Source organism: Callorhinus ursinus, unplaced genomic scaffold (genome assembly GCF_003265705.2).
Source record: "Callorhinus ursinus isolate GAN/ISIS: 27379988/994484 unplaced genomic scaffold, GSC_fseal_2.0 scaffold11, whole genome shotgun sequence".
NCBI lineage: Eukaryota > Metazoa > Chordata > Mammalia > Carnivora > Otariidae > Callorhinus > Callorhinus ursinus.
The window spans coordinates 39,636,709-39,656,660 of NW_027397073.1; the positions used below are offsets into that span (position 1 = coordinate 39,636,709).

At 39.0% G+C, this 19,952-nt stretch overlaps 1 protein-coding gene across 3 annotated transcripts in view; it reads left to right on the plus strand.

Moving 5' to 3' along the window:
- GAREM1 (GRB2 associated regulator of MAPK1 subtype 1) overlaps window positions 1-19,952 on the plus strand; it is a 196,211-nt gene that overhangs the window by 161,051 nt on the left and 15,208 nt on the right. For all 3 annotated transcript variants that reach the window (XM_073898363.1, XM_025886640.2, XM_025886641.2), the window contains exon 4: window positions 11,689-12,861. In XM_073898363.1, coding sequence (XP_073754464.1) covers window positions 11,689-12,861 — 1,173 coding nt within the window. The remainder of the gene's footprint in view (window positions 1-11,688; window positions 12,862-19,952) is intronic.

Genomic DNA, 19,952 nt, shown 5'->3' on the forward strand with positions numbered 1-19,952 from the left:
CCAGCACGACTAAGGAAGTTTACAGACAAGAGTTTTTATAATCATCACATCTTAGATCTGGAAAGGCCCTTAGACACCCCTGAGTCCTCCTCCTCCTTTTGACAAATAGGAAAACTAAGAAACAGATGTTAGCTGACTTCACTGATTCACACAAAGCCACAAAACTACGTAGCAGCAAAGCCAGGTTTCCCGATTCAGTCCGGTCATCTTTGCGCTCCCCTGAATGCTATTTGTGGATTTGAGATAAGGCTCATGATTGTGATCAAAATATGCTTTCCAATGACACAGTAGCTTGCACAGTTAATTCATTTTCTTATTTAAAAATCTAAATAAATGTGTCCTATAATTATTACCCAGCCAAATCCTTCTGTCTTTTGTACTTTGGAAACAGCTATGGTCTCACACACAGGACTTGGCAGCTTTTATGAATATTCTACGTGTAGATTTTTAGATCTTTCCTGATGCCAGTATTTAAAAAAGAAAATCCTACAAGTTAACTTACTATCAACATCAGTGCAGCATGTGTCAAACGAACCCTTTTGAAAATAACAAAAATACCTCTGTAAAGTATTAACCCAGAATTTTTTAAGTATTACCCAGTATTATCATAGAAACCAGGCTACATACAGTTGGGCTCTTGATCATTGCTTGGAGCGGTGTTAAAGATGGCAACAACGCACCACAGAATAAATAAGCAAGAGTTCTAAAGTTTAAGGTGAGTGGTTTGTGCAACTTGGTGCTAAACTTTGGATTTTTTCCAAGGCTTCCAAGTTACTGAGAATCAGCTGGTTTTTCCCCCCCAAGTCACAAATTTGAAGCAATTCATGTGCCTTTTATCTTAACATATTCCTTACCCTTTTTAAAGTTGCCATCCGAAAAAGGTGAAGAAATAAAGCTCTTCCTCTTCTGCCAACTAGTTAGACTGTATCTTATTTCCATGTAGAAGTAGTTAACAAATTAAACATATGTCCTGTTAACTTTCTTTACTCCTTTTGACAGAACAGCTACACACAAGGCCTTGAGAATATATTAATGGAGAGGTTTGGGGCGGCTTGTGATTCTACTCTTGTCATAATTATTTTATTCTCTGACATCTTTCTGATCATTTTGTCTTTTAGGCAAAAATAGCTTGCTATGTTGACTCTGACTCTGTTCTGCGTCTGTTGGCCATTCTATGGCCGTCCTGTAAAGTAATACAAAACAGAGGTGCTGAAACATTAGTGTTCTTTGGGGAAATTGTGTGTGTGTGTGTGGTTTTAAGAGTGTAGTTCAGGCATAAGCACCATTCCTAGTTTAATATACCATTCCTAGGGTCTGTCATGACAGCTCAGAAAAAGCATCTCCTCCGCATGTTGTAAGATTATAATAATCAAGAGGGGTGGATTTTTCTTAGGAGGGTTCAAAGTGAATAGGGATCATTTGCTCTGGAATTTTCTACCTCCTCTCTGGCACCTTTAGAGTACAAGTAATTTTAGTTAGCCAGCTTTTGGGGGAGCTGTGAATTTTATCAAAAGTTCTGTCCAAAGAACTATAATTTCATTTCAGTGTCCTGAAATGAAATGTTTCTGCCATCTTAACGAGAAGTACTTGAACAAAAGTTAAACTCCGCTCCATCTCCTGAGATGTGTATGACTTTTGTCTTTATGTGGAGAGACCTTATACCCTGAGAATTGGGTGTTTTATGGTCTCATTCAAATTGTTGCCTCTTATATTAGAATACCTGCCTTAATTAACCATCCCTGTTTCCAGTTTTAATTTCCACTTCTGTTATCCTGTGGGCTGGTAACCAGGTTGGATGGAATTTTGATTGTATGGGAGTAAGTGTGCTGAATTATGGCCCTTAAAGGCTTTTCTATAAGCCCTAACATCAACATCACATCTTTTTGCCTGCCCAGAGGCCTTTAGCTCACTGCCTTGTTCTTGGCTGTATTCCAGAGAGATCAGAAATTATCGATTACTGTGCAACCTGAATTTTGTCAGATGTAAGAACAAATTTTTAAAATGAAGATTGAATGGATTTGGAGGTAGCCAATTTTTATTTTTACTTTCCAGTTGTTTAAAATGGCATGTTTTCTTTACCATGAGTCAGATGTCATTTATTTTCAGGATTAATTCAGGATGATAAATTGGATACAATTGTGAGGTTAATTATTTCTGTGTTTGAAGATTGCCTAGTGGGTTTTGGTTTTGGTGGGGATCTGTTTGTTTGTTTGTTTGGATTTTATTTTGTTTCGTTTTGTTTTGTTTTTGTCTTGTCATCTGAGGTTTTGAGACCTTGTCTGAAAAGCTGCCAGTTGGCAAGCCCTCTCTTGTACCATCACTAATTAAATCACTGCCATTGTACTTGTCATCTTTGCCCTATTTCCTGTTGAAAAAAAGAGAGAGAGAGATACTCAGGATTGACAATTAACTCTTCACGCCCCTTTGTCTCTCATTTTCTGCCATTTTCCCAAAGGAAAAAGTTACAAAAATTGAAGTGTTGGGGGAAATGATCTAATATTAATCAAATATTAGCTATTTAATCTAGCAGTCAGATCAATCCTGATTTTTTTTCAAGAGTTGCAATTTTAACCTCTGTTACATGTTTGATCTTTAGAACAACTGTTCTTAGAAAACAGATTATCTGTTGCCAGAACCATCTGTGGGTGTGGGTGTGTATAAAATTTTATATCAGTGTTTTAAAATGTTGCTTGACCATGGGGTATTAATTCTGAATGGTATTATGAACAGTAAAACCCTGATAGTTTCCTGGATTAGACCTATTAGAGTTGTTTAGATAACACACTTTGAATTACTTCCTCTCAGGAAACATTGAAACTGGAAATGTTAACCAGGCACACATACCGAAGCACTTAGACAGAACGCATTGTTTCTTTTGCTATTAAAAAAATAAAAAAGGAAAGAAATTATGCAAATAAATCACATCTGTGGAAACCAGAGGAGACTGTTTGGCTCAATTGCCAAAGGAAGAGCATTTATTTATGAGATTCTTCATCTGTCACTGACAGTGACCACAAGATCGGTCGGGAGTTAGTCTCATAATTTATGCAGAGCTAATTGCTAGCATTAATGATGACATCAGGTTGGGAGCATAGAATTACAGATTGTCCTCACATATGTTATGCATTTTTATGTATGGGAGTAGGAGTAACTTCCTTTAGAAGTATACACATACACAAAAATGTAGACAAAACTGTTGAATGTGCCCGGAGAGTGACATTTAGTAAGGATAATTTTGATCTGTTTAATCTGCACACATAGTGGCTGATTGGTATCTCCCAAGCAGCATAGACACTCTCAGCTCGTCTGGTGTATGGTACTCACTAGACCATATGATTTCTTCATTCTACAGGGTATATGTTTATAAAGGTAAATTAGGAAAAATATATTAAGTATTGATTTAAAGAGCTAAGAAGAAACATATACTTTGTTATTGCTTCACATTTGAGAAGCACTGTTGGCTCCTTGTGTGTTAACTGGAAATAGTTTGTTGTGTGAGTAAGTGTGTGTGTGTGTGTGTGTGTGTGTGTGTGTGTGTGTGTGTTTCTGAAGTCTCCTGAGAACTCTTTCTCTCGACATCTCTGTCTCCATCCTGATCCAAATGGATGAACTGCCAAGTTTTTTACAAAGTTTCACCAGAAAGGAAGTACAGCAGTGCATCTGAGTGTTTTTGGAGGCTGGTCTATCTTAAAACGGTATATTTTTTTGAATCACTTCAATATGTTTACTTCCTTTGGGATATAACTGTAGGGATATTTCAAGCCCTCTTCTGACAATTAAGTTTTATTCTGGGATAACACATTGAATAAAAACTTGAGCAATTCTTCAGTACAGAAGAAAGGATAATGCTTAAAGTAGTGGTTTGGGCTTGAAAACAGTAGTGGGTAGGAAGAGAAACCTACACGAAAATACAGAGATGTGAGAGGCATTGTGAAACAGAATTATTAAGAATTTAAATGTTGGGGCACCTGGAGGGATTAGTTAAGTATCTTACTCTTGATCTCAGCTCAGGTCTTGATTTCAGGGTTGTGAATTTAAGCCCGGCATGGAGCCTACTTAAAAAAAAAAAAGGATTTAAATATTTTGGGGGCACCTGGCTGGCTCAGTTGGTACAGCGTATGACTCTTGATCTCAGGGTCATGAGTTCAAGCCCCACGTTGGATGTAGAGCTTACTTAAAAAAAAAAAGAATTTAAATGGTTTTATTGTTCACAGAAGTAATAATAACAGTAATGGCCTCCATTTATTGAGAGCTTACCACTGTGGGAAGTTGTTTACCTACATTAATTATGCTTGTGAAGTACACAGTGGTGTTCTCATTTTATAGATGAGGACACTGAGGCTCAGAAAAGTAAAATACTTTTTCTGAGGTCACCTAATAGTGAAAGCAGATTCAAACTTAGCTTGTAAGTTAGCTAATAGTATTGGCCCAATTAATTTCCAAAGGCCATAGTTCTTTTCATTCATCTGTACCTGGGTTCAGCAAACTTTCTATAAAGGGACAAAGAATAAATATGTTAGTTTGTGGGCCATTACAGTTACTGTTGCAGCTACTCAACACTGCCACTGCAGAGTGAAGGCACTCATAACTTATGCATAAATGAATGGACACAGCAGTGTCCTAATAAAACTTTATTTACAAAGTCAGATGTTGGGTCAGATTTGGACTATGCACAGTAGTTTGCTGACCTCTGATCTGTATTGCTGTAAACATAGCTAGATGCTAGCTAAAAATAAAAGCCTTAGGGATAAACTAAAATTAAAATTAATAGCAAATGAGCCCTTTTAAGGACTCTTGGTGACCAAAGTCAATGAAATAAAGTAACTGAAATGTTGAATTTATAGGTCCTGTAGGAAAAGAAATTCAGCCCTCATATGGGCCAAGTACTATAATTTATAAATGATTTATTAGCTTAAAAAAAACCCTAATCTATATTCTTTAAAACTGTCAAGGTCATAAAAAACAAGGAAAGACCAAGATACTCACAGAATCAAGGACTGGATGTGGTGTGGTATCCTGGTTTGATCCTGAAACAGCAAAAAGACCTTAATGGAAAAAAATAATGAAATCCAAATAAAGCCTTGTGGTTAAGTTAGTCATCTCGTTTTAGTGTTAATTTCTTAGTTTTGATAATGTGCCATGGTTGTGTAGAATGTTAACAGGAGAAGTTAGACAAAGGTATACAGCTTTGCAACTTTTCCGCAAATCTGGAATTACTGCAAATAAAAAGTTAAATGGTGTTTGTTTATTGTTTATTTATTTATTTAGATTCCTAAACTTAACTCTAATATAGAAGCCCAGTGAATACTGAGTCTGAAAGTAAATACAATTAAGTTGTGGTCTTGTTTAAAATAATATTAATAACACTTAATCTGAATCACCTAAAATGGAATTTAAACCTTAGGGACCTGAACTGCCATTAAAATAATATTGTGCTGCTATTTATGTACTGAAAATGCCTGCTACAGAGAAATGCACTTCACTGTAGAGACAACAGAAATGTTTTTTATAGCACTAATGTGGATTGACAAATTGCTTGTTCCAAAGTTTAAAATTTATATAGAGATGACCTAGAATAGTGTGTGAGAAATTATTTACAAAGATTGCCACTGCCAAGTCTTCTAAACACATACTGATGATTACTGCTCAGTAAACAACATGAACATTGCCAATCACTTTACCCAGATGCTTTTTCATTAACATAAAAGGGAAAAAATCAATCTTAGCCTTAATATAAGCCTGGTACTAAAACCTGGTAAAGATAACATAACAGAACTATAGACTAATTTCACCTGTGACTAAGATACATAAGTCATAGATCAAATAGTATCAAAGAGAATCATGCAGTACACTTTTAAGTGCACCATGATCATACACAGATTATTTCAGGCATGTAGGGTTGTTTTAATATTTGGGAATCTACTATTATAATATAAAACCAGGACCTCAAGGTTAAAAATAAACATATGACTGTCTTATTGGATGCAGAAATGGCATTTGATTAAAAACATTTTTTAGGGCATCTGGGTGGTTCACCTCGTTGCGTGTCCGACTCTTGGTTTCAGCTCAGGTCATGATCTCAGGGTCGTGGGATCGAGCCACGAGTTGGTTTCTGTGCTCAGCCATGGAGTCCGCTTGAGATTCTCTCCCCCTTTCTCTCCTTCTCTCTCTGCTCCTCCCCCTGCTCACATGCTCTCTCTAAAATAAATAAATGAAATCTTAAAAAATTTTTTTTAATTTTTTCATAGAAACTTTTAGAAATCTAGAATTGGAAAGACATTACTAATATGATAAAAAAAAGCCATCTCAAACCAATGAGTTTTTCATATGATCAGTTTGTAATCAAATAATTCACATTAAAATATGGAACAACATTCTCACCACCACACTGTTGTCCGGGAAAAGGGATGAAAACTAAAAAGATGAAGATGAACTTTGCACTGGTTACATAAGATTTAATCATTTAAGAATCCCAAGATGATCAACTGGAAAAAAACTCTTACAGTGAAGTTACTGGTCATAGAGAATAGCAACAAACCATATGTGCCCTTGGCAAACGAACAGCAATGTTCAGAGATTGATAACGAAGGCAAACTTAATTACTAATAAGGGAAATAAAAGATCTCAATAAATGATGAGAAATACCATGTGCCTATTGAGAAATATTTTGATGATGTCACTCCTTGCCAAAAGAGCAGGTAAATGCACTTTCAATAAAATTACCAATTCAAACCATAGACAATGATTGTGAAGTTCATCTGGAAAAATAGGCAAAAATATCCAAGATTTTCCTGTTGTCATGTTTTAATTTTTTTTAAATACTTGAAGTCTTAAAAAATTATTGTAAGCATAATAGAAGATCTCCCTCGACACCACCAGATTCACCAACTTTAAACATTTCACATTTGTTTTCTCATCCTCTACCCCTGACATACACATACGTATGCAGACCACAACTTACATTTTTCTGAATAATTTCAGAGTGAATTACATACATTACACCCTTTACACCTTAATACATCAGTGTATATTTCCTAAGAATAAGGATATTTTCTTGTGTAAAAACGGTACATTCAGGAGAGTTAGCAGTGATGTGGCACTCTTCTTTACAGTCCACCAAAGTGTATTTGATAGCATTTCTTCCCTTTAGTTCAGGATCCATTCCAGGCATGCATACTGCATTGATGTTGCATTTTGTCTTTCATTCACTTTAATCTGGAGCAGTTCTTCAACCTTTCTTATCTTTCATCACATGGACGTTTCTCACAAATATGTACCGGGTATTTCATACAATATTTCTCAATTTGGGTTTGTCTGATATTTTTTCATAATTAGGTTCTAGTAATGCATTTTTAGGTGGAATGTTCTGTAACTGAGGTCTTGACCTTCTCAGGGAATCACATCCAGAGGCTCACACATGGGGATCCCCCTCCAGTTATATTAAATGTGATCACCTGGTCAAGGTGTTGTCCAGTTTCTCCACTCTGTAGTTACTTTTTCTCCCTTCGCAATCAGTAAGCATTCCAAGAGAAGACACTTTAAGACCAGGCACATAACCTACTCCTCAATCAAACTTACCCTATAAATGAGCATCCATTGATGTTTCTTGTATGTACCGATCTTGGGTCCCACCACTCCTCCACATTTGTCAGCTTTTCCCCCATTCATTTTTTCCACTCATTCATACTTTTGTTAACAGTATGGACTTCAACATTCCTACTTTGTTCAGCAGATTATCATTCATTGCAGTCTTTGTGTATTGTGATGCTCAAATCGTCCCAGGTTTGGCCTGTGGAGGCCAGCTCAGGCTGGCTCCAGTGCCCTTTTGACACATTCCTGTCATCTTAAGAGCACCTCTTTACTTTCCTGCACAACACAGTATTTCAAGCTCATCTTGTACTTTCCTGCCCTAGCCCTGGAATCAGGCATTTCTCCAAGGAGCCATGATTCCTTTTAGTGGAGAATGGTTTGGGGTGCTAGGTATATTCGGTGATAATGGGAGTCTTTGCATCTAGTCCCTTAGAAAAAACAAAGCTAAGAAATAGATGTGTGTGCATGTATAGTTTCCTCAGGTTATAATACCAATACCTCCAATTTCAGTCAACCCAATGGAGTTCCTCTTACCTTTCCTAATTCCATGTTTCTGTCTTCCGTCCACAGTGAAAACTCTGATTCCCAAAGGAACACATTTACTCATTTTTTATTTCTACAATATACATAAAAAGTTGTTTCAGAATCCCCGTACCCACTCTCATATGCAAAACAAATCTACCAAAAAGAACACAATATTTGTTGGTCTTTTTTCCCTACTGGCAATTTGTAGTCAAAGCATTTTAGTTACTTGGATGATTTCTCTGTCTCCGTCCCCTGTGTGGTTAGTTTATTCACTGGAAATAAGATTGGATTCATCTGTTCCCATTTGCATTTAGCTTTCAGTTTCTTTTAACTTTTTGTTGACTTAATTTTATTTTTGAAGATGTTAGAACATTGGCTTACCTCCTAAACATCAAAACTCTATAACTAGGTACACTCACAGAGCTATCACTCCCTTTCACCAGTTTCCTCCCTCCCTTAAGTACTAATTTCATTGTTTTCTGGTTTATTTTTCTTGTATTCCTTTTTTTTTTTTTACAAAAATAAGCAGAAAAGTATATACTGATTTTTCCAAAGGTGTAGTATACCGTATAAGCTTTTATGCACTTTGTTTTTTGGGTTTTTTTGTTTGTTTTTTTACTTACTATATCCTGAAAGTCGTTTTCCTATCAATTCATTGAACTCATCATTCTTGTTCTTTTTTGCATGATACATTTCGTGTTTGTATCATAGTTTATTCAATCAGTCTCCTATGTTTGGGCATTTAGATTGATTGTAAGATTTTGCAAATACAAATAGTGCTACAGTGAATAACCTGGTGCATTTGTATTTTCACACTGTTGGAGGAATGTCATTGGATAATTTCCTAGAAGTAGGATTGCTGAATGGAAGGATAAACGTGCATAGTTTGGTTAGGTATTGCCAAATTCCCCACAATAGGACTTGTATCATTTTGCATTTCTACCAGCTGTGAACAAGAGTGCCTCTTTCCCCAGAGCCTCACCCACTGAGTATGATGTCAGGCTTTTGAATATTTATCAGTGTTCTAGATAAAGAAGTGGTATCTCAGTATAATTTTCATTTACTTTTCTCTAATTACAAAAGAAGTTGAATGTCTTTTCATAGATTTGAAGTCTGTTGTGTTCATTTTTTTAGTGAATTGATTTTTCATGACTTTCACCTATTTTTCTGGAGGAGTTTAGGTCATTTTTTAAAAGTTGCTTATGTATTAGGGAGGTTCACTCTTGTGGAGATATTGCAGATATTTTCTCTCAGACCGTTACTTGATTTTTGACTTTGCTTCTCTTGTTTCTTGCCATCCAAAAACTTTTTGAATTGGAATAACCACAAATGAGGGTTTTTGTTTTCAGATCTGAACATGTAAGATAAAGATGTAGAAATTGAATCAGTATAGTTAAAATGAGAAAATAGACAGAAAGGTCATTTGGATAAATGGTCTCACAGTAGATGCAAATATAAGTATACAAATGTGTATGTGTTTTATAAATTTAGTACATGATCAAAGTAGCATTTCAAATCAGTGATGAAAAGAGATAGTTATTTAAGAAGTATACTGGACAGTCAGTTAACTGTTTAAAAAACTAAAGTTGGGGGTGCCTAGGTGGCACGATCGGTTAAGCATCCTACCCTTGCTTCCCCCTCAGGTTGTGATCTCACGGTCGTGAGATCAAGCCCGGTGTAGGGCTCCGCACTCAGCACGGAGTCTGCTTAAGACTCTGTCTCTCTCTTTCCCTCCCCACCTCAAGCAAATAAATAAATCTTTAAGAAAAAACTGAAGTTAGACCTCTACCTTAAATAGTCCATCAAAGAAATTTTAATTAAATCAGTGAAACAGTTAATAAACCATCAAAATACTAGAAGAAAAATTGGCTAATCATCTCAGTTTTTCTCAACCTCAGCACTACTGAAATCTGGACTAGATAATTCTTTGCTGTGAAGGGCTGTTCTGTTCATTGTACCATGTTTAGCAACATACCTAGCCTCTCCCTGCTAGATATAAGTAGCACCTTCCCAGCCATGACAATCAATAAATGTCTCCAGACATGGTCAAATGTCCCCAGGGGCTGGGGAGTGGGAGCAAAATACCCCTAACTCAGAACCACTGATATCTCAACTAGTAGAAGCATACCACCCAAGGATGAAATTACAAAGGAAAATTTTTGAAAATGTTTGCTACGTAGGAAGAAAAAACTTTAGCACTTAAAGAAGTTATAAAGTTGAAATTCACCCAACAAATTGGAAAATATATAGCATAAATGACATTCACATGACATAAAAAGTAATCGATAAGATGACCATCCCAATAGAAAAATGGGTGAAGGGCACAGACATTCACAAAGGAAGAGATCTAAATGGCCAGATAAATGAATACCAAAATATATTCAACTACCCTAATAAATAAATCAAAATAAAACGTGAATAAATAAATGCAGGATGCGTGCTTTACCTTTAATATTGGTAAACCTTGAACTTACTTAGCATGGGTATGGAGAGACAGATAATTTCATAAAGTGGAAGAAGTGTAAATAAGTGTAACATTGATGAAGCACAATAGGAAATACATATTAGACCTTTCAAATATATATCTACAGCTTTGTCCATGCAATTCTACTTCGGGGCCTTTCTCCTAAGGAAATAGTTGAACTGTAAAAAAAAATCACTGCAGTACTATTTATAATTGCTAAACATTGGGAAAACCCATCTGTCTAACAATAAGGAGCTAGTCAGACAAATTAAGGCATAGGCCCAGATAATCAAATACATAAGGTCAGTATTGGCAACCGACCGTTTATACTTAAACACAACAAAATAAATATAGTGAGAAACAAAGCAACAAAATTGTGTGTATTTATATATCTCCAAGATAGATGACACATCTATTTCTCTTTTTCTCTATTTATATAAAATTGTTAATACAGATTATCTTTAGTAGTAAGACCATAGAATTTGTTCATCTTTACATCTATATTTTCTAATATTTTTGCCAATGAACATGAATAGTTTGTATAATAAAATTAAAGAACAGGGAGAAATAAAACATTTTTACATCCTCTGTCCCAATTCCAATTTTAGGAAATTTCATAAAATTTTAATAGTAAAAAAAAAATAAGGGATTTTCTACAGTGGTGTTCATGGAAACTTTTTTTTTAATAACTGGAAGAGACAGAATGATAATAGTAATGTCCCAAAATAATTATCCATATGATATGCTACTCTGCATAGACAAAGAAACTGGAAGAATGTTTATCAAACCATTAACCGTGCCTATTTCTGAATCAGGCCCGTGGGTGTTATTTCTTTTTGTGTCTTTTCTCTGTATTTCCCAAATTTTTACTAATGAACAGATTGCTCATTTCTTCAGAACAAAGTGTGTTTTTACAAGTCTAAACGAATATCTTCTTGTTACTGTTAGCCATATAAACATTATAAAAGAAATGGAGTAGCTAAATTTAGTTTGGGAACAGCATTTTCCTTTTTGTATGCGTGCTTGTGTGTCTTAATGGCGAGTTCTCTACTTTTCTGTGGAAATGGACTAAAGGCAGCTCACCTCAAACTTGGTTTATCCTATTGTAGGTTGCTTCAGGTGAATGCAATGAGGACACCGAAGTTTATAACATCACCCTCTGTACTGGGGATGAACTCACTCTCATGGGGCAGGCAGAAATCCTGTACGCAAAGACTTTCAAGGAAAAGTCACGACTCAACACAATCTTCAAAAAGATCGGGAAGCTCAATTCCATCAGCAAGCTGGGAAAAGGCAAAATGCCATGCCTGATCTGCATGAATCACCGGACCAATGAAAGCATTAGCCTGCCATTCCAGTGCAAGGGCAGATTTAGCACCCGGAGTCCCCTGGAACTTCAGATGCAGGAGGGCGAACACACCATCCGCAACATTGTGGAGAAAACCAGGCTCCCCGTGAACGTGACTGTGCCCAGCCCTCCACCCAGGAACCCGTACGACCTCCACTTCATCCGCGAGGGGCATCGCTACAAGTTTGTGAACATCCAGACCAAGACGGTGGTGGTTTGCTGTGTGCTGCGGAACAACAAGATCCTCCCCATGCACTTCCCTTTGCACTTGACGGTCCCCAAGTTTAGCCTCCCAGAACACTTGGTAAAGGGAGACGTGTGGCCCGAGACCCTGGTCCATCACTGGCTGGGTATCTGCCAAGAACAGTTCGACATCGACGAGTATTCCCGGGCTGTCCGAGATGTGAAAACTGACTGGAATGAGGACTGCAAGAGCCCCAAGAAGGGCAGGTGCTCTGGCCACAACCACGTGCCCAATTCTCTTAGCTATGCCCGCGATGAGCTCACCCAGTCCTTCCACCGGCTCTCCGTCTGTGTGTATGGCAACAACCTCCATGGCAACAGTGAGGTGAACCTCCATGGCTGCAGGGACCTGGGGGGCGAGTGGGCCCCCTTTCCTCATGACATCCTGCCCTATCAGGACCTGGGTGACAGTGGGAGCGACTACCTTTTCCCAGAAGCCGGTGAAGAATCGGCAGGCATCCCGGGGAAGTCCGAGCTTCCTTATGAAGAGCTCTGGCTGGAGGACGGCAAGCCCAGCCATCAGCCTCTCACGCGTTCCCTGAGCGAGAAGAGCCGATGCGATCAGTCTAGAGGGTCTGTCCGGTCCAAATGTGCGACTTCTCCTCTTCCTGTGCCCGGAACTCTGGGAGTAGCCATGAAGTCTTCAGAGATTGCCCTACCTCCACCTCCAGTGCCTCCCAAATCTGAAGCCGTAAGTCATTTGTGTTCTCTACTGATGCGTCAGTCCTTCCGTCTCTCTGCTCGGTCACCTACTAATTTATCTTCTTTCCTAATGAAAGGAAAACTTCCCAGTGGGAAATGATCGGGATGAGCAAATTTGCTTCATTTGGAGTGAAATATAAATGCTGGCTAGATTATTTTTACCAGTTAGGAGTTCAAGTTTTAAAACCTTGAGACTTTTGAATAGGAAAAGGTTTAAACATGCCTTTCGCTGCTGCCTGGAGAATGGATAATAGGGAGGAGGGGGCAGACAGTGGGAGACCAGAGAAGAGGCATTACGGTAAGGGAGGTATGAAATGATGATGCCCTGAACCACAGCAGCTGGTAGCAGTGGATGGCGGGGAGAAATGAGCTGCTTCAGAACGACCCAACAGGACTTCCTGACAAATTGGGTGTGGGTAGTGAAGGAAAGAGGGAAGTCAAGGAAAACTCCTAGAATTTTAGCCTGAGCAACAGAGTGGATATTAGAGCCAGTTACAGTGGTGGGGCCGACTGAAGGAAGAGTAGATTTATTTGGGGGAGAGGGGTGAGAATGAAGATCAAGAGACATCAGCGTCGTTTCTAACCCTTCCAACTTCCCTGAAATTACATTGAGATCAAAGCATGGTAGATGTGCCTGTGTACGTGGACACACACCAGAGCAGAACCCAAGCCAGAGTGGTTCTATTTGACACCTTAAACATAACTTACTCATGGCTCCAGAGGCTTCTATCAAATCTTACTGTAAAAAGGTCAGTACGGGATAGGAGAAAGGGCCCTCTGTTTTGACCATGTTCTTTGATTGACAGGCACTCTGCACCTTTGCTCCTTGTTTTTAATCATTGGGTTTCATTATATCTGAATCGAGGAAGCATTAGAGACATTGGGTATAGTTCTGTTCATTTATTTGACAGTGTCTACTGCAATTTTTTTTTTCCTATCTCTGGCAGAATCCTTTAAAAAAAAAAAAAGCTTACACAAATCACAGTAAATAGAAGGATTCAGAACCCATCTGACTGAAGCACATTTAGGGGGAGGATGTCTCCTTATGCATCCATTCTCTCTGCTCTCCCTGGTGGTCTCAGGACACCTCTGTGGAACCCTGTAGCCGTGGCAGAACCCAGTTTCAAAACCATGGAAATACTGAGTGGGATGCAAGAAATAAATAGGACCTGCCCTCTGGACTCTGGTATCTTTCAGTTTTATAGGGAAGTTAACAAATGAAATGCAATGACTGGCATACAAGTTAAAATGTGATAAACAGGGTGCCTGGGTGGCTCAGTTGGTTGGGTGACTGCCTTCGGCTCAGGTCATGATCCTGGAGTCCCGGGATCAAGTCCCACATCGGGCTCCCTGCTCAGCGGGGGGGGGGTCTGCTTCTCCCTCTGACCCTCTTCCCTCTCGTGCTTTCTATCTCTCATTCTCTCTCTCTCTGAAATAAATAAATAAAATTAAAAAAATATTTTAAAAAAATGTGACAAACAATAGAAGAGAGATAGACACGATGTGTGGGAATTCAGAGGAGAAAGAAACTTCTAGTTGGGTGATGCATGAGAGAAGTCTTCATGGAGATAATGGCATTTTAAATGAGCTGACGGAACATGCATGAGTGAAAAGAGCAGAGAGATGAGAAAGAAGGACATTCCAGACAGAATAGCATGAGCAAAGGTATGGAAGGAAGCTGGGACAGACAGGTGAGGGAAAACAAAGTGCTGCTGAGTCAGTAGAATAGGGTGACTAGAATGTATGAAGGGCAATGATGGCTGAAAAGGCTGGAGCCAGGTCCTGGACAGCCCTGAATGTTGGGGAGGCATCCTGCTTAGCTGTCCATGCAGGGACCTCATTGCTGCAGAGTTTCCTGAGGGGGACTCCCCCCACCACCGGCTATTTGCTCTAAGATGCAGGAACTCCCCAGAGATTGCAGACCTGGATTTTACCTTGCTCCTTGGAGGATCTTCATAGATCCCAAGACACAAGCCCAGAGATCCCAGTACCTAGTAGGGGCTGTGGAAAATTTCGGGGAAGTCTTGGTGAAGTTAGAGTCCTTGGTATTTTTATTCATGTCAGAGGATATTCCCCCACCCCAACCCACCCCCCAAAAAGCAGGTAAAAAGTAAGGGGACAGTCCTCCTGGAAAGTAAGCAGTGGTCAGTGTGTCTCAATTCAACTATGTATTTGATGTTACTGGAAGCTTGGAACCCTGATCTTCAATAGGAGCGTGACCAGGTGAGCTGTTCCTGTAGAACTTTGGTCCTACTTGGCACATAGTCGGAACTCATGTTTGTCAGATGATTGATTGACTCACCCATGATGGTCATACCCTAAGTCATTATGTAACTAAGTCTAGAAATAGGAAGCTAGCGCCAGTTGTTTTTTCTGTGGCGTAATAAAAGATGAGTAAGAACATAAATATTAAGAGGCTGTATTCTTGACCTTGGTACTAAAAAATATGAGAGTTAAATTTGAAAGCAAGGGCAAACTTCACAGGAAGAGTTTTGGTCTCTAGTCTCAGATGTAATGTCTTACAACAGAGTCTTTTCAGAGCATGTCCAGTGTTTATAGAATGCTATAATCTCAAAAAAAATTTTTTTAAACACCTGAAATCACTTAATTTACTTTAAAAAATTAGGCATTTCCAAATGAAGTCATATTTTTTCTTGGCTCTGTGACCATGAAATGAGTTTTCCATTTTTAGGAACTATGTGGGATCCAAAGAAACGTCATAATTGTTAGATGTGGCTTCAGCTTGTAATTTTCAAAAGGGAACTTTAATGGGGCATAAATTCAAGCGCTCCCACAGAATTAAATAAAACTTCTCTGGAAAGTTATACTGGAGTGAGTGAGTCCTGGGAGAAAGACATACCATGTACCCAACAGCTATCCTGCCTGATAATTAAAGACAGTGATAAGCTTTCAAGTGAGACATTATCTGGGAAGTTGACAACTCCCACCAGGTCTTTACGGACAGAAGGTGCTGGAGCAATGGAACGGAGTCAAAGAAAGCATGTCTTTCATAGTAAGGGAAGCAAAGCTGGTACTTGGCGAATGCACTCTACTTGCCACAGTGCATGACCCTTTCGTGTTAACATCCAGGGATAGAATGGCTCCATTGCATGTCCACCTATTTCTTTTCTCCTAATTCTTCTCTTCCTCCTTCCCTTCCTACTTCAGTGTCTGAAGTTGTAACACGTACTTGTGCTCTGTCTCCAGCACATTTTGGTGGTCTTTGTTTCTTTCTGTGACCGTGAGAGTAAATCTTTCCCCTACGACGATAACGCTTACTGTGTTTCCCGAATTGTGCTGCAATTCTGGTGACATCTGGGTCACTTTCCTCCCCTTATCTTAAGCGGAAAACTAGGTGGTGGGGCTCAGTAGAAAATCCTCAGTGGGGGAGTAATTGGTGTAGCCCTGCTACACTTTGTATTTGATGTGGCTATTTAGAATTATGTGCTAGTCTTCATGTATCTTTGTAAAGATTGTTGAATACAGGTTTTTTTTTTTAAAGAAAACTCTGCCACTTATTTCTCCAGAATATGAGAGGCTATTCCCTTCCCAATAGGAATATCCCGGGAAAAAGTAAGCATAGTTCCAAGTTTAAGAAGGATGTAGCCACTTGTATCCCTCAGAATTGTTGCAGATGAGCCCAAACTGAGGGCGCATACCCAGCTCACTGAATGGCGACATTCTCACTTTTTTAAATTGTGCAACGTGCCCTCAAATCAGAATGACCTGACAGTCCTTCTTAAGTGGATTATCCTTTTGGTTTGTACATTTATTCTAAACACATTCTCTACTTTGTAACGTCATGGGCCTCTATCCATAATCTTAATTTTCTGGGTACTGGCTAATTGGTCTAAAATATTTACCCAGAAACACTCAACAAGCTGGGTTTTTTTCCCCCTTCTTTAGAAGATGCCGTTTTGGAAAACAATAATGGAAAGGCTTTATATTGCATAAAATTCTATAAATAGAAGGTTTGAGTCCCAGACTGCCCGAGTCTACACACTGAATTACAAGTCATTATCAAAACTGCAGGATCACGACTCTTGTAAAACCATTTATGCAGCAGTATCCAACCTGGGGACTCCAGAACCCAGGGATTAGTATCCTCCCACAACCTCAGTAACAGAAAAAAAGTATATTCACTCTTGCTTGGTTGTTGACATTACAGCAATTTCTGAGGTTCATGAAAAAAGAAAATCATAAAAGGAACTAGGTTGTGGGATGCCTGGGTGGCTCAGTCATTAAGCGTCTGCCTTCGGCTCAGGTCATGATCCCAGGGTGCTGGGATCGAGCCCCGCATCGGGCTCCCTCCTCCACGGGAAGCCTGCTTCTCCCTCTACCACTCCCCCTGTTTGTGTTTCCTCTCTCACTGTGTGTCTCTCTGTCAAATACATAAATAAAATCTTAAAAAAAAAAAAAAAGGAACTAGGTTGTGAGCCACTGGTTTAAACCAGTTATTACTGCCAGATTGGTGAAGAGTTTGTTAACCATGGTGATAGACAGGGATGCCCGATAGCCCCTGAGAAACTAGGTGCAGGGATTTGTTATAAGATGGATTGGTAGCATACTCACTATATAAGGCTGAAAGTCCATCATAAATAAAGCTCTTGTGGTGGAGCACGCTGTGTTGTTGGTATTTGGGAAAAATAAGACTCACTCATAAATGTGAATTTAATGCCACATTTGATGGGACCTAGTCCAATAGGTGCTTGGAAAAATGGACTGAGCTATACCGAAGTGAGTCAAGAGTATCTGATCTGCCTCAGGCTGAACAGTTGAAGAAATGCCACACATCCCAGGAGTCTTCATTTCCCCTTCTCAGTGGAATTTACAGAAGCAGGGAGAGAAGTGATCTGCCACACTATGTGGTAGATAATTAGAGGCATGTAACATCACTTTAAGAGCCGTGGATTTGAGGGGTGCCTGGGCATCCAACTCTTGATCTCAGCTCAGGTCTTGATCTCAAGGACGTGAGTTCAAGCCCCGCGTTGGGCGCCATGCTGGGTGTGAGGCCTACTTTAAAAAAAAAAAAAAAAAAAGGAGCCACGGATTTGAATCCTCCTCACCCTACCACATAGTAGCTTCATACCTTTGGCAAAATATTTAACCTCCCTGAGTCAGTTCCTGTGGGGAGAATAACAGCTTCTTCATTGCATGGTGTACTTACTGTACAAAGTACTTGGCACTGTTCCCTGGCACTTGGTAAGCGTTCAATAAATAGTAGCCATAACTTAATATGGGACAGATTCCAATTTAGGGTCAGATGGAAAATGATTTTTGGGAGGTTTTTTCCCTCAGTCCTTTCTTAATGAGGGTATAAGGCCTCTTCAAAGAGTCAAGGAGGCTGACGGGAACAGGCGCATCTCCCTCCATAGTCAGTCCAGCACCCAGGCAGGGGCCCTTTGTCCCCACATTCCAAAAGCATGTGTGGTAGTTTCATTTTACTGGTCTCTGAGATATTACAAAAACCTAATTGGGTTTAAAAATAACAAAACATTCTTTTCATCTGACTTTTAAAATATCCATTTGATAAGCTAGGTGTTAACGTTATAGTTACCCAGCTGTGGAGCCAGATTTGTACTCATCGAAGAGGTGCAGAAATGCTCAGCATCCTGGACCCCAGTAATGTCTAATCCTTTCGTGGGGGCAGTTGGGGTTTTGAAGAGCTTTAGAGTACCTGTGAAAAAGCCACACATGGCTCAAGGCTACAAACTCATGTCAAGAAACTGGAATTCCCAGACAAACCTGTATAGAAATATTAAGACTAACAAGTTGCTGGGACGCCTGGTGGCTCAGTTGGTTAAGCATCTGCCTTCAGCCAGGTCATGATCCCAGGATCCTGGGCTCAAGTCCCACATCGGGCTCCCTGTTCATGCTCTCCTTCCCCCGACCTTCGACAAATAAATAATAAATAAATAAATCTTAAAAAAAAAAAAAAAAAGACTAACAAGTTGCCTTGGCAAATTCTGTTCCTCAGCATGGCTAAGCTAGATCACAGTGTAACCAGGTGTCACCACCTGGAGGTATCCACCCTACAGAATTAGGGACCTCACATGACTACCAAAGTTAGGAAAAAAGCTGTAAAAAGATGCTTGTTATAAACTAAGGGAAGTAGCTGTGAGAACTGATTTGACTGTGAGTTTTTATTTTATTTTCTCTTTGGGCTTTTGCCCTGTATCAAATGTTAACTTTAGAAAAGGCATTAAAAGCCAGATTTTCTTAAATAAATCTGACATATTAATATTCAGGTTTAGGTACTAAAAAGATTAATCTGGAAGTGACTTTATTTTTCAAAGTAATTGCTCTACAAAAAGATTCTCTCAGGATTCCACTAATTAATGAGGTCTCCTAAGGCATTTGACATTTAATTAATTTTAATTACAACTTTTGAGGGGTACTCTGAGAGCAAGCCATACCTACATTCCCATTTGTTAATTGAAATAAGGACTAAATTATTACTGTGTTTGGTAATTTTGAAACTAATTGCCTCTGGTTTCGTGTAGGTTATTTGTTTCTAAATGAAACCTTCTAAACCAAGAAGTGTTTTTTCTCCTGTGTCCGTTTGAAAGTCTCAATGATGAGAATGCTAATAATTATAATATTCTGTGAGATAGCTCTTGTTCTCAGATCTGCACTCTTGAGTACCATTTGCACAAAATCACATTAATGTGAAGGTTATATACTATTTAAATAGATCTATCATGTATTATACTCCTTGCTCAGAAAAGGGCTTTATTCTCTCCCCCAATGGCATATTCCTTCTTCTGAGTCCATAGAAGCACCCTAGAATTTAAACAAGTATTCTTTTGAGAACCACTTGCCCTTCTTGCTGCCCAGTAAGTGGTCTCTGCCTTGCCTCCCTTGCCTGAGGCTTGGAGATTGGAGGTCATTTCAAACCCAGGTCTGTCTTTAGGTCCTTATCGTCAGTGTATAAAACTGGAAGGGAAAAAAAAAAGTATTCATCTAAGAATCAGGATTTTGACTGTAAATCACATCTACCCTTGCGTAATTAATCACATCGAGTTTCATTTATTGCTATTTTGTCATTATAAACTTTCATTTCTGTTTGGCTGAAAATAT